This window comes from Neofelis nebulosa, chromosome 17, assembly GCF_028018385.1.
Source record: "Neofelis nebulosa isolate mNeoNeb1 chromosome 17, mNeoNeb1.pri, whole genome shotgun sequence".
NCBI classification, from domain to species: Eukaryota; Metazoa; Chordata; class Mammalia; order Carnivora; family Felidae; genus Neofelis; species Neofelis nebulosa.
In genome coordinates this window covers 49,202,124-49,217,788 of record NC_080798.1, presented here as the reverse complement: position 1 = coordinate 49,217,788, position 15,665 = coordinate 49,202,124, and the positions used below count along the sequence as shown (strand labels likewise).

The following is a 15,665-nucleotide window of genomic DNA, read 5'->3' as shown; positions in this document are numbered from 1 at the left end:
TTTTCATTTTCCTCGCAATATTTTCATTTTTCAATACAGTTTTAGGATCCAATCTTTTCTCTCACCTAGCAAAGAAGGATGGTTCCCAACCTTGCCAAACATGTTACAGGAAGGAGCTCCTAGCCTGCTGAATGGCAGCCTGCAGCTGTTCCCTGGTGGGTAAAATACTTAACCCCTTCCTTCCCTTCCCAGGCATCCATCCGCCCCTGTCCAAACCATACATCCAAGCACTTCTCTCTGAAGAGCCCTCTGTGTTATAGACTGTATTATTGCTCATCCACACACGGTACTTCACCTAGAGAAGAGTTTCACATCTCAGGTAAACTCAGGCATGGCCATGGGACTCCTTTGGCATCAAGGAATTGTGAGTAGACATTAAGAGACAGTTTGCGGTTCGCCAGATTCTCTTTTCCCTGCCCCTGAGACCACAAATCCACCACAGATGGTACCACTACCCATCTGGGTCCTTGAGTAACCATGATGAGTGAAGATCCCTGGGAAGGAAATGTGGCTTGAGTGAAAGACAAACATTTCTGTTTTGAGCCAGTGGGAGTTTCAGGGGTATTTGTTACCGTAACATAACCCAGCTCATCCTTACCCCTTCACCCCCATGGAATGTCTGGTTCCCTGGCCAGCCACCCAGATAGCAGGTAAGCCCCATCCATGTACAAAGTTCCCAAGCAGTTTCTTGATCTACTATTTCTGAAAACAATCTTCAATTCCGAATTATTTCAAAAGCCTCCATCATGACAGAGAGGAGTTAAATAAGCAATCACGAAGAGCCTACTCTGTGGAGACAGAGGGAAACCAAGGAAGGAAAAGGTGTCTACTAAGTATATGATTAAACATTGCACGTAACCTAGCTTTCCCACAACCCCTATAACCTATAAGGAAAAAATGAATAAGGGATAAACGCCTACGGACAAATGAAATGGGGGCAATTACATCAGTAGAAAAGGAATTTAACAAAATGTTTGGAACACACAAACAGCATGAAAAAGTTCCCATTTTTAGCAATACAGGGAACTATATAGAGCGTGAAAAAAAAATCCCAATCTAAAACGAACTACAAAGCTGAAATTTATCTGTTTTAGTAAATCAAAGAGCTACCATATTTAGGGTTTTATTTTTTTACATTTAGTTCTGATTCACTTGGCATTTTGGTGAATAGTTTAAGGTATGGACTGTAATTGTATCTTTTTCCAAATAGTTATCTAGTTATCCTGATAAAATTTATGTAAGCATCCCTCTTTTCCTAAATGATTTGAGAGGCCATATTTATTATTAACTACGTTTCCATATGGGCTTAGGTCTAGGCAATCAGGCTAATGAAACAGAGTATCCAGAAATAGACTCAAGTGAACATGAATGTCAGGGCAGTGATCACCTTCAGAGACAGGAAGGGGGTTGTGCTTGGCAAGGAAGATGGAGTGGGGAGGCCTCTGGACTACTCCCACAGCCTGGGTGGTGGCTATGAGTGTTCATCTGAAAATGACTTGTTAAGGAGCCTTCATACTGTTTTGCATAGTGGCTGCACCAATTTGCATTCTCACCACAAGGGCTCCCTTCCTCTTCACCCTCACCAGCAATTATCTCTCAACTTTTTGATAATAACCACCCTAACAGGTGTGAGGGGATAACTCATTGTGGCTTTCATTTGTATTCCCCTGAGGATTAGTGTGTTGTGCACCTTTTTATGTGTCTCTTAGCCATCTGAATATTTTCTTCGGAAAAATGTCTATTCAGATCCTCTGCCCACTTTTTAAATGGTCTATCTATCTATCTAATTAATTATTTGCTATTGAGTTGTAGGAGTTCCTTATATATTTTGGGTATTAGACCCTTATCAGATATGTTTGGCAAATATCTTCTCCCATTCCAGAGGTTGTCATTCATCTTGTTGATTGTTTCATTGGCTGTGCAGCAGCTTTATAGTTTGATGTGGTCCCACTTGTTTATTTTGCTTGTGCTTTCAGTATCATATCCATAAAACGATTGCCAAGACAAATGTCAAGGGGCTTTCACCCATATTTTCTTTTAGGGGTTTTATGGTTTCAGGTCTTACATTTAAGTCCTTACTCTATTTGGAATCATTTTTGTGACTGATTTAAGACAGGGATCCAGCTTCATTCTTTTGCATGTGAATAGAGAACTATTATATAACCTAACAATTCCACTTCTGGGTATTTATCTGAAGGAAATGAAATCAAAGAGATCTCTCCACCTTCATGTTCAATTCAGTATTTTTTACAATATACAAGACATAGAAAAACCGAAGTGCCCATCAACGGAAAAATGGGAAAAGAAAATGTGGTGGTGTGTGAGGGTGGGGGTGGGGCATATAAAATAGAGTATTACTTAGTTATAAAAAAGGAAATCCTGCCATTTGTAACAACAAAGTCCATGGATGGACTGAGGACATTTTGCTAAGTGAAATAAGACAGAGAAATACTATATGATCTCACTTTGGGTGGAATCTTTTTTTTTTTTTTTTTTTAATAGGTGGAATCTTAAAAAAAAACAAACTCATAGAAACAGATTGGTGGTTGCCAGGGGGAGGAGGTGGTGGGGTGAAGGTGGTCAAAGCTATGAACTTCTAGTTATAAGATAAATAAGTTGTGGGGATGTAACGTACAGCATGGTGACTATAGTTAACAATATTGTATTGTATATTTGAAAGTTGCTAAGAGAGATTTTAAAAGTTCTCACCACACACACACACAAAATGTTAATTATATGAGATGACTGATGTGTTAACCTTATTGTGGTAATCATTTTGGAACATATACACATATAAAAGCACGATGTTGTATACCTTATACACTTACATAATGTTATATGTCAGTTATATCTCATTGACGCTGGAAAAATATACAACATTCTAGTTTTTCTAATTCTTCCAAATAACATGTTCAACCACCTCTCTTCTCCTTTTCCCCAGTCCATTTTGATAATGAAATGGCAGTGGAAGTTGCTTTTCTTTACCATAGAAATGTTATCTATTTATCTATAAAATTTGCCAAATAAACCCCCATTAGGAGCTTTAAAAAAATAATTCATGAAATTATCTATTTTAGTACATTGATCTTTACGCTCTTTTCTGCATATAGATTATATCCCACATCAAAAATGTTTTAAAAAATTAAAAAATGCATTAGTGATTGGTGTGCCATCTTTGATGAACTCTGTTGGCTGTCATGTGTAAGTCAGAATGATGTAATCCCAACATGATAAAGTCCAAAAAGACGTGCCTACTACTTGTGGTGGTGGGCACATTACCACAACAGACCACAGGATGATAATTAGAGTTCTGACCTACAAGGATTTGGGAAAAGTTTTCAATTAGCAATAATTGCGCCTCGGATAAACCTCATTGGCTACGATACTGCCACTGTGCAAAGCTGACCTACAAGGATTTGGGACAATAGTTAATGGACCATTAGGATTTCTAGGAATTAGATGCCAAGCAGGCTACTAAGGTTCTGCTTAACATGCATGGGAGCAGAAATTCAAAGATTGCTGAGGAGCCTGGGTCACAGTCTTGGGGATTCACAGCTTCTCACCCAGTTCCCAGACCTAATTCAGGTCACACATGGAGCCTCTTTTTCAAGAGGATTCCAGGGTCCTTTGAGGAGTGACTCTCTGACATAGGTCAGGTGTGGAACCTGAATCTTCCCCCATGTCTTTCCTGAGGGACCTACTTCCCAAAGTGACAGTGCACTAGGGAAAGGGAAATACCCAGAGCTTCAGGAGTTATCAGATACAAGCTCTCACATCCAACCAAAATGGCCCACCAGTTAGAGTCAGGCTTATTATGGCAAATGATAGATGGAGCTCTGATCCAAGTTCATTTAATGGTGGGTCCAATAAGACCACAGACCCATTTTAAGGTACAGGCATACCTCTGAGAGATTGCAGGTTGGGTCACAGACTGCAGCAATAAAGTAAGTATCACAATGAAGCGAGTGTAATGAATTTTTTGGTTTCCTGGTATATATAAAAGTTATGTTTACACTATACTGTAGCCTATTAAGTGTGCAACAGCATTATGTATAAAAATGTTTATGCCCTGGTGCGCCTGGGTGGCTCAGATGGTTAAGCCAACTGCCTCCGACTTCGACTTAGGTCATGATCTCACAGTTTGTGGGTTCAAGCCCCGTGTTGGGCTCTGTGCTGACAGCTCAGAGTCTGGAGCCTGCTTTGGATTGTCTTCTTCTTTCTCTGTCCCTCCCCAACTCACACTCAGTCTCTTTCTTTTTTTTTTTTCTTTTAGTTTTTTTTTTAATGTTTTAGTTTTGAGAGACAGAGAAACAGAACCTGAGTGGGGGAGGAGCAGAGAGAGAGGGAGACACAGAATCTGAAGTGGGCTCCAGGCTCTGAGCTGTCAGCACAGAGCTCGACGCGGGGCCTGAACCCACGAACCGTGAGATAATGACCTGAGCTGAAGTCGGATGCTTAACCACCTGAGCCACCCAGGCGCCCCATACTCAGTCTCTTTCAAAAATAAATTAAAAAAAAAATTAAAAACAAACAATTTATTGCTCAAAAATGCTAACCATCTTCTGAGTTTTCAGCAAGTTGTAACCATTGATCACAGATCACTATACCAAATATAGTAATGAAAAAGTTTGAAATATTGTGAGAATTACTAAAATGTGACACAGACACAAGGTGAGCAAATGCTGTTGGAAAAATGGTGCTGATAGACCTGCTCATTGCACGGTTGCCACAAACCTTCAACTTGTAAAAAAACCTCAGTATCTGCAAAGGGCAATAAAGCAAACTGCAAAAATATTAGTCATGCCTGGAATTTCCTGTCCCAAAAGGGAAGAGACATTTACTACCTGGCGAAATCCCCAGATTGACAACCTTACCCATGGAATGGGGGTGACTACGATAGATGGACCAAACAGAAGTCCCTGGGACCATGTCCAAAGTAGTAAGTGGAAAAAAAAAAAAAGTCAACACCACACTCTAACAGCATCTACAGAAATTGGTGCTGCCATCAAACTTGAGTTATACAGGGGTGGGTGATTTTTTCCTCATCCCATTTACTCACCATTTGACTCTTAAAAACTGACAGTTTATTGCAAATGCAATCAAATGGTAATGCTGACCTGTTGTTCTAGATATGATATCTTTGTGGGATCAAAGCAACACAGCCCTCGGCCAACATTAAAAAAAAAAAAAAAAAGATACACAATTTGGTGGAACTCTTGATTGTGGAGGCAACAGGTACAACATTGGGGAGTGCTGCTCCAACCAATTAGTGACCTGTAAGGCAGCTGGCTTTGAGTTGAGTGGGACCCAAACAAGAAATGGTTCTCAGAAGTCTAGCCTATGCGTACACTGTCCTGCCACCAGGCTTTAGGACCCAGGCAACCAAATGCTAACAGAGTGTCTGTGGTAGAGAGAGAAAGATGGAAGGAGTCTCTGACAACTCCAAGTAAGAGAACTATAGCCCCTGTTCTAGGGTTTTAGAAAAATACCAATATGCTCCTCTACCAAAAGTTATTCTCCAAGTGAAAAGCAACTCCTGGATTGCTCTTGGGCACAGGCAGAAAGTGAATTGCAGGACACCAAGTGACTTTAGACTCAAAGCTGTCTGTTGTGAGATCCATAGTAGTTGGTCCATTGAACTATAAAATTGGATGTTTGGTGGCATTCCATTGCACAAAGTAGACCCTAGGGGTCCAAATGGTCCAAGGAAGTGCCTCGGATGCCTGTGCAACCTGCTCCTCCCATTCTGTCAATTTCCTGCCAACCCACACCTACAGCATCACAGGGAGTTCTGCAGAACCTGGAAATGTTGTGGGAAACCCCATCCTGGTGCCTGCTGGATCTGCATGCTGTGGGGCCCCTGGCAATGGACAGTCTCTGCCCTGCTGAACCACTCACGTGTCCCAAAGGACAGTGGTGAAGAATCACTATTTCAGAGGGCACTGCTGGTGGACTGGGTTGGGAGGCCTCGTGTATACGGGGGCAGGTGTTTGGAGTCATGCTCTTTTCTCCTTCGAACCTTCCACCCAATGTTCTTAGTCATTACTTGGTCATAGCTCCCAGCTGACAGAGATTTCTTCTTTCCACAACCATACCCATTTCAAATAGACAAATGACTATATAGTTCTTTTGTTCTTTTTAATTCAGAAAGAGAGAGAAAGGGAAGAAAATAAAAAACATTTGTTTAAATAACTATTGCAGAAAAGGAGATCTGGGCTGGATGCTGGGACCTACCTCTTCCAGAAAGGGGATTTATTAACGTTTTAAACAAAACAAAACAAAAAGAAAAAGGAACAGAAAAGAAATAAATTATTCTGCTCAATACTGTTTGGCATAATCGCATTTTTTCATCTTCTAAACACTCCAAACTGCCTCTTCAGGAAGCACTGAGCTGAGACTGGCAAGAATGGCTGGTGCCTTGACTCTCTAAAATGATGGGGTAGGCCCTGAGAGAGGCATTCCACTAAAGGCCCCCCAAATCCACCCTCATGCTCTACTCCTCCTACTTTTGGAATTGGAAAGGAACAGACTCTAGCTACATTCTCAATATATTAACTTTTAGGGGTGCCCACTGCCCTGCCCTAATCCTCTTCTAAAATACTCCCTGCTGGTCCCTGTTCCCCCAGCCAGCTGCAGGAACTACACCAATGGCCAGGAGGCTGCTTGGTGGTATCAACTCACTAAGATAAAGGGTGGTATTTGTGTTCCTCACTGTTGGGAAGGGGGATCCTATTAGTAGTTTGGAAACTTCACAGAAGCCCTTACCCCCCTCTGAAATTTCCCCAACCTTGTAAGGTGAGAATACCATCAACAGCTTCCTGTCAGAGCTTCAGCTGGGTTCAGTCATGCAGGTAAATTCCAGTTGTAACCCGTTTGTTGGTTTCCCTGCCCTTCTAGATTTGGAAACGGAAAGTGGGTTAGAGCAAGGAGGCAGGAAGTGAGCATGGGGCAGAGGGGACACAAGGGCAGGAGAGGAGGCATGCAAGCGGGCAAGTCTACTCCTCCCCAGCTAGAATCCCAGCTATCTGCATGGCCAACGTAGAGTTTTAAAAAAATCTTTGTTGGTCAGCCATCCCTGGTAACCTCAAGTTAATTAAATTACGAGACCAAAGCAAATTCCACCCCCAAGCAAAGGTTTCCTACTCCTCTTTGGGGTGATGGATGAAGGAAGAAGGTGCATGCACCAGGCAAGCTGGGTTCCCCATCTCCAGCCTTCTTTCCCATGTGTTGCTCCCTCTCCCTAGAGCAGGCCAAACGCGCGCGAGTGTGTGCGCGCGCTCGATTATTCGCGAGAGCGGGCGGTGGGGGGCGGTAGGGAGTGAAGATGCAACAGTGCCCCCCAACCCCCAGGGCAAGTTTTGATTTTTTTTCAGGACAGGTAGGCTGGTGAGGAGGCCCAGGGCCTAAGAAGAGCCACTGAAAAGGTTTTGGGTGAACAGTAGGGGCCGAGAGTACACGAGAGTGAGAAGCACCTTACATCTGAAGTGACTGGGCTTCCTTGTCCCCTGCCGTGTTCCTTACACCTGTGTTCCAGAGTTAGGCCCTAGGCGAATTCCGCCCGTTAGCAACGGGTGAATACAGTTCTAGTTTTCTGGTGAGATGCTAAATGCCCTGGTCAGAAAGGCCATTCCATAGGGTGGCCAAAGGTGGGGATGGCGAGAAAAGAGGAGGGGACCCACAAGCCACTGCATTTCTTTGGTGGGTTTACACTCACCCATCTGGGCCTGACAGAAAAAGGAAACGTGGGGTCCAAAATTCTCTGAGTCTGAAGAGGTTTGAGAGGGCTCCAGCTTTTACCCTGGGATGAAGGCGCGCTCCCCGGAAACCATCTGATCTCCCCTAGACCACCATATAGGAACGGCTAACGCCCCACGGCCCACCCGGAGGTCAAGAGGGACACCCCCGCCCCCCACCAGCCCCGGCAAGGGAAGCCGAGCCGCCGCTGCCCCGCACCTTCCCCACCGACTCCTTCTCGGCGCCCCTGACCGAGTGAGGTCGACGAGCGGCGGGCAGTGCTCCTACACACACTGAGGAAAGTACCTCACTGAGGCCGGAACCAATCTCTGTTCCTTAAAAAGCGTGAAATAAAATTCTACCCAAAGCATAGGGGAGAGGGGATTCAGCGGCCGCCGGCCCGCCTCCGAAGGCCATTGATTGGAAGAGACGGGCCCAGGGCCGGCAGTTCTCCTTGAGTCGCATGATTGGCTGGGAGAAAAAAAAAAAAAAATCCTCCGCTTCGACTGCAGCGCTGATTGGTGCCTGGCCGGCTAGTCCCCAGTCTCATGATTGGCGAGGGACAGCCAGCGCTCGCTGGACTTGCAGCATGATTAGTCCAGACCGCGCCCTGACGTCGCTCCTAGGGCCTGGAAACGCCCAATGGGGCGCCGTGCCCACGCCGAGGCCACCGCCCTCCGGCTGGCCTGGAGTCCCGGCTAGGAGCCAGCGCCCGAGGTTCGCGCCTGGCCCGGAAGGGTCGCGGGTTCAATTTCCTCGGTAGACCTCGATCTTGCTGGCCTTGGCCAGCATGTCGATGATATGGGCCTCGAAGTCGGCGTCGTGCACCCCCGTCTTCCGGAACTCGCCCGCGTACCGGTTATTCTCCCAGTAGTGGTGCCAGTTGCCCCGGCTGTCGGCCCCGAACCCGTACACGTTCACCTGCAGGGGAGGGCGGCGCAGGTCACCCCGCGTCGGAGAGCGGGAGGACAGGGCACGGGAAAGCCTCGGGTCGCGGTGGGCTAGGAGAAAGGGGCTGCAGCGACCCGACTACAGCTAAGAGACGCGCAGTTCGTCAATTCGCAGAGCGCGGGAGGCAACGGGAATACGCGACACCCAGGCCTGGAGCTAAGGATACCGACTGGCAAGACGCTGCTCCCTTTCGGTTCTTCCACCCGTCTGATTGCAGCGATACGCCTCGGTCTGGGGCTATGGGACCTCTCCCACCGTTGCTAACGTTCCTTTGTTTTGTTTTGTTTTGTTTTGTTTTGTTGTTGTTTTTGTTTTTTAATGTAATACTTTTATATGAAAGCTAGTCAAGCACCCAATACCACACACTGAATTTACTGGCAAAAGTGGGTGTGCTGGGCGTGAGCGAGTATGGCACAGCAGCCCTGCTTGCTAGTGAGATGTGCTCCTGGAACGAATGACCTGCAGTGTTAACACACAGAGGGTAGGCCTAGGGCCCACAGCGGTGGGAGAAGACCATCCCGCTGGAAGTTAACTTCATTATTTCCGTTCTATTTATATTTTTGATGATTTTTTCTTTATGACAATACCAATTATGGTAGTAACGTTCTGTTTCCTTTTTAAATAACTTTAACTTTTCACTGAAGTGATTTCAGATTTGGTAAAATCATGAGTAGTAAGTTTGGGAAATGAAGATGTATACTTTACAGCCTAGAAATGCAGGAAATCAAAGCCACTTGGTTTCTGCCTACAAAAACACATTCCTCTTGCTCTGCTAAGCCCTAAGAAGGGCTAATCCCTTCTGTTCCATGGGTATCCCTATTTTACCCATAACATGGGGTTACCCACCTCATCACACACATGCAGGGCAAAGAAGAGCACCAGCATCCCTGTAGAAGGGTACCGCCCGTGATGCTCTGTCCACCGGTCGTGGATATACTTGAAGAAGGCTGGGTTGTAGATCTGAACCTGGGAAGAGAAAAGGCAACAGACACATGAGGGGTGTTGGGGGCCTGGAGACTCAGGCCCGGCTCTAAATAGCTTCTGCCAGTTCCTCCATGCTTGCCAGCAGACCTGTTCTTCCAAGTTCCCTAGTTCCTGTGGCCTCTGAGGGGGTCAGGCATACCAGCAGATGGGTGGACTCTGAAGGTTCTGGAAGGGCACTGGGGGAAACCTGAGCCACAGGACTGGGCACACCAGTAGTCAAATCTGCACCGTTTCTAATGAGATGGGGATGAACAAGGGAGAGGTGGGAGCTTACCTTTTCTTTGTCCACTCGAAGGAAAGACTTCACTGGTGCATAGGTGCTGCAAGCAGAAAGAAGAAGATTTAGATGGCCCTTGGGATCTAGAAAGGTCCACAGATGCCTTTCCTCCTTGTCAGGCCTGAGTGATGACAGCCTTACAACAGATCCCCTGCTTCCATACTGCTTTCCCAGAGCACATCACTGCAGTACCTTGCTCAGAAAACTTCAGCAGCTACCTATGTTCTTTAGGATAAAATAAGGATGTTTTAGACAAACATTGGCGCCTTCTATTATCCAGCCCAAATGCTTCTTTTCCACAACACTCAGCTGTGAACTCCCCACTTAATTTAGCCAATCATCTCACACCCACTATATTTGTCTTAGTTCTGCCTACAGTGACCTTCTTGCTACTATCCTCATATTTGGTACAAATCCCTCCTTCCCTATTAGCCAGCCATGGCACCCGTAGTCTATACTCCTTTTCTAAGCAAGGGACTTAAACTCAAACTTAAACTTTATCATAAGATAAAGTCAGGAAACTAATTTATATTTCTGTGTTTAAAAAATACACAGTGACAAAATGCAGGCAAATAGCAGGCAATATGTGGAAACAGCTTAACTGTCCACTGATGGATGAATTGATAAAGCAAATAATGGCATATCCATATAGTGGGATACTATCCAGCCTTTAAAAGGAATGAAATCCTGTACATGCTACAACACAGATAAACCCTGAAAACACTACACTAAGTGAAGTAAGCCAGGACAAACACTATGACTCCACTTACATGAAGTACCTATAATAGTCAAATCATACAGACAAAAAGACTAGTGGTTATCCGAAGCTAAGGGTCGGGGAAATGGGGAGTTATTAATGAATGCAATTTCCACTTGAAATTATGAAAAAGTTCTGGAGATGGATAGGGTGGCGTTTTGCACAACAAAGCGAATGTACTTACTTAAAAATTTTTTTACATTTATTTTTGAGAGACAGAGAGAGACAGCACAAGCAGGGGAGGGGCAGAAAGAATGAGATACAGATTCCAAAGGAGGCTCCAGGTTCTGAGCTGTCAGCACAAAGCCCGACGCAAGGCTCAAATCCATGAACTGTGAGATTATGACCTGAGCCGAAGTTGGATGCTTAACTCACTGAGTCACACAGGTGCCCTGAGTGTACTTATAATTCTGGTGGAGAATGTGGGCAGTGATCTGAGAAAATGAGTTTGTATTTATTTATTTGTTTTTAAGTAATCTCTACACCCCATGTGGGGCTTGAACTCACAACACTGAGATCAAGAATCACATGCTCTAGCAACTGAGCCAGCCAGGCACCCCATATGTTGTATACATTTTAACACACACACATACACACATGCACACAGTGAGACAGTAGATTAGTGGTTGTTGCCTAGGGCTGGGGTGTGGGAGTAGAGGGAGTGAGGGTGATGGCTAAGGGGTACAGAGGTATCTTTAGATATTTAAAGATCTTCATCTTTAAGAAGATGAAAGGAGTTCTAAAATTAATTGTGATAGTTACACAACACCATATTTAATAAAAGCCACTGACTTGTATACTTTAAATGTGTAAACTGTATGGCATGTGACTTGTACCTCAATAGAGATGCTAAAAAATACTTAGTGATGGGGTGCCTGAGTGGCTCAGTTAAGCATCCAACTTCAGCTTAGGTCATGATCTCACGGTTCATGAGTTCAAGCCCCATGTTGGGCTCTGTGCTGACAGCTTGGAGCCTGGAGCCTGCTTAGGATTCTGTGTCTCCCTCTCTTTCTGCCCTTCTCCCACTCCCACTGTGTCTCTCAAAAATAAATAAATATTAAAAATAAAAAAAAATACTTGGTGATGAAACTAATGTAATGTTGTATGTCAACCACACTTCAATAAAATAAAATAAAAAACGATATATTAAATTTCCTCAGGTTCCCAGCTATGATTGAGCAACTGCCTCTAAAGAAAATTCTCAGAATGCAGAACTCCCACAGTCAGGAGCCACCTCCTGGAAAGGAGACCAAAACCTGGCTACCCTTTCTACCTACAGGAAGCTGGCTGTCACTATGTAGGAGTGACACTGAACAACCTGTGGCCCCAGCTAACGCACCACTTTGGGCCCTCCCTACTATTGCCTCCCTCTTCACCAGCCCCTCTCGGTCAAAATATTCAGTTAAAAGAATTCTAAGAGCCAATCCTTGGGAAGACTCCTCTCAAAATGCTCTGTCACCCACATTCCACTCCCAGTCAACAGAGCGACTTACAATCGGATCTGCCCCGTGGACAAAGCGCTGGCAATCCAGAGGAGGTCCAGGGCTTTGAAGGGCACCAACACAAAGCTGACATTGGCGGGCAGGTTCTTGGCACTCTCGGGGTACATGAAATGATGAGTGGTTCGGCTGCCAACATCCTGCTCAAAGCCCACGGTTGGCGCCTGATTCATCCTGTGAGGACAAGAGGGTGACACGAGAATAAACCGCCATAGAAAGTGGTACAAGATTTTTATCTTTTTTTAAAGTTCATTTCTTTCTTTATTTTTCTTTATTTACTTATTTATTTACTTATTTATTTATTATATGAAATTTATTGTCAAATTAGTTTCCATACATCTTTCTTTATTTTTAAATGTTTTTATTTTATTTTTTAGAGAGAGAGAGAGAGAGACAGAGCGTGAGCAGGGGAGGGGCAGAGAGAGATAGAAACAGACTCTGAAGCAGGCCAGGCTCTGAGCTGTCAGCAAAGGGCCCAATGCGGGGCTCAAACTCAGAACCGTGAGATCATGACCTAAACTGAAGTAGGCTGCTTAACCGACTGAGCCACCCAGGTGCCCCATTTAAGTTTATTTATTTATTTTGAAAGACAGAGAGCAAGAGAGAAAGAGAGCAGGGGAGGGGCAGAGAGAGAGAGAGAGAGAGAGAGAGAGAGAGAGAGAGAGAGAGAAATCTCAAGCAAACTCTGCGATGTCAGCACACAGCCCCATGCGTGGCTTCCACGAACTGTGAGATCATGACCCAGGCCCAAACCAGAGTTAGATGTTTAACCAACTGAGCCACCCAGGTGCCCCTGTACAAGATTTTTACAGGACAATTTGGTTCTAGCCATCAAAAATATAAATGGGTGTACACTTTGATGCAGCAATTCCATTTCTTTTTTTAATTATTTTTTAAAATATGCGTTTATATTTGAGAGAGAGAGGAGAGGGAGGGAGAGAGAGACAGTACATGAGCAGGGGATGGGCAGAGACAGAGACAGAGACAGACTCTGAAGCAGGCTCCAGGCTCTGAGCTGTCAGCACAGAGCCCGATGTGGGGCTCAAACTCACAAGCCATGAGATCCTGACCTGAGCCAAAGTCAGATGCTCAACCAACTGAGCCACCCAGGCGCCCCGTGGCAATTCCATTTCTAAGTATCTATCCTATAAAAATGGTTTCATAAGTCTGCAAAGACATGCGCACAAAGATATTCACTGCATTATTATTTACAGTAGTGAAAAGGAGAATCAATTTAATAATTAAGAACTGGCTGGGCCTCCTGGGTGGCTTGGTTGGTTAAGCGTCCAACTTTGGCTCAGGTCATGATCTCATGGCTCCTGAGTTCAAGCCCTGCGTTGGGCTCTGTACTGACAGCTCACAGCCTGGAGCCTGCTTCGGATTCTGTGTCTCCCTCTCTCAGCCTCTCCCCTGCCCATGCTCTGTCTGTCTCTCTCTCAAAAATAAATACACATTAAAAAAGAGAACTGGTTAATACATTTTGGCACACTCATATAATAGAACACCATGTAGCCATGAGAATGAGTGAAATAGATTTACACGTGCTGGTAAGAAATAAGTCCAAGAGGTACTCAGTGAAAAAAAACAAGTAATGTGAGGTGTCTATCCCATTACCTTTTGAATACTACTATGTGCTGCAGGAGGGAATTAAGACAAAAGGAAAACTTGAAACTAGATAGTGTGATACCATTTTTTTGTAAAAAAAGAAAAGGAGGCACAGGGAGCAAAAGGAAGGAAGAAAGAAAAAACATACTTTTATATATGAATAAAAAAATCTGGAAGAGTATTACAATTGGTAACAAAGGTTACTCTTGGGAAATGGGATGGGGAAGCGTAATTCATCTTTTAGTATATATATTTCTTTCTTTTATTTTTTTTTAAAATTTTTTTTTTTCAACGTTTTTTTATTTATTTTTGGGACAGAGAGAGACATAGCATGAATGGGGGAGGGGCAGAGAGAGAGGGAGACACAGAATCGGAAACAGGCTCCAGGCTCTGAGCCATCAGCCCAGAGCCTGACGCGGGGCTCGAACTCACGGACCGCGAGATCGTGACCTGGCTGAAGTCGGACGCCCAACCGACTGCGCCACCCAGGCGCCCCTATATTTCTTTCTTTTAAAAATGTTTTAATGTTTATTTATTTTTGAAAGACAGAGACAGAGATAGAGAGCAAGGTAAGGGGAGAGAGAGAGGGAGACACAGAATCTGAAGCAGGCCCCAGGCTCTGAGCTATCAGCATAGAGCCCGACGTGGGGCTCAAACTCATGAACTGTGAGATCATAACCTGAGCTGAAGTGGGACGCTTAACCGAATGAGTCACCCAGGCACCCTCTAGTATATATATTTCTGTGTTTTTCCCCCAATAACAACATATTTATTACTCTTACAATTTTTTTTTATTAAAGAAGAGAACAGCCTTCTACAGCTTCAACCTTACCTGGCTGTTCTGTCCTCTTTCCTAGAAGACGGTGGAAGCAAGATAAGAAGCTGAAGCATTCCCTCAGCCCCTGAGCTGCATGGCAGCCTCTATTCCACCAGCACCAGCCCCTCTGTCCCTGTACGTCAGCTTCTTATCTGCCTTTCTGTTCCAAGGCCAGGAGGGATGCTCCAAGTTCTGACAGTGCCCACCTTGGCTGTCTGCTGGTGATGCGCAGTGTGGATGTGTCTCTCCCATGCTGCCATGGAAGAAGTCGGAAACCCAGAGTGGGCTCACCGTCCTCCTAGGTATAACAAGCCCAGGAGGCTTCTACTTCCTTTCAACTTGTGCAAAACATAGGATCAATAAAATCAAAGCTCCCTCTTTTGGTGAACATCTTCAAAACAGGTGATCCAGCTGTAAACACAAACCTGTTGGTCTTTTCTGCTATGACCATCTATGAGAACATTCCTGTCTTGTGTGGACCACTTTGCAGAATCATGACTGCCTAGATAGATGACCATAACCTTGCCCTCCAATGGGGATAAAGGGACCTGGGAGAGAGGGAGCAAAGTCTCCATGTGCTTTCCCAGCTTTTTATGCCTATTCTGTAAAACCAGGATGAAGGTTACCTGTACTTAAAGTGGCTGGCACCACTCAGCTGGGCTGGGTAAAGACCTCCTGTGTCACTGGGGCTCCCACAATGCCTTCCTCCTGCCCACCTCCCCCTGATGACACGATACAGTAGGAGCACATCCAGGAGGCCCCACTGCTGCCGGTCATATTGCTGTAGCTCTCTCGTTCCCTTCCCTTGAGGAATTGGAGGATGTTTGGAGTTGGAAAGCCATGAAGCCTGAGAACGGCCTGATTTAGAACTAGAGAGTGAGTCTTTGTTCTTGGCCACTTCAGTTCTAGTCTGGCTCAAGCAGAAGCCTAGAATCTTTTCTGTAGGACCAACTGTGCTCTAGACTCCATTTCTTTAGGTTAACTGCCCCTCTGCCTCCTGTCTGGGCACCCCTCTGTTTTCCTGGTCTTTAGGATTCAGAG

At 45.0% G+C, this 15,665-nt stretch overlaps 1 protein-coding gene and 1 pseudogene across 2 annotated transcripts in view; both read right to left on the bottom strand.

The window, feature by feature from the left end:
• Window positions 1-3,235: 3,235 nt before the first annotated feature.
• Window positions 3,236-3,403, bottom strand: LOC131500534 (U4 spliceosomal RNA; annotated as a pseudogene).
• A 2,716-nt stretch (window positions 3,404-6,119) lies between these two features.
• The window catches only part of ST3GAL2 (ST3 beta-galactoside alpha-2,3-sialyltransferase 2), a 48,510-nt gene continuing 38,964 nt past the window's right edge, over window positions 6,120-15,665 (bottom strand). For both annotated transcript variants that reach the window (XM_058707254.1, XM_058707253.1), the window contains 4 exons: window positions 12,197-12,376; window positions 9,944-9,989; window positions 9,532-9,651; window positions 6,120-8,655 (listed from right to left, as the gene is read on the bottom strand). In XM_058707254.1, coding sequence (XP_058563237.1) covers window positions 8,482-8,655; window positions 9,532-9,651; window positions 9,944-9,989; window positions 12,197-12,376 — 520 coding nt within the window. In that variant the 3' untranslated portion in view covers window positions 6,120-8,481. The remainder of the gene's footprint in view (window positions 8,656-9,531; window positions 9,652-9,943; window positions 9,990-12,196; window positions 12,377-15,665) is intronic.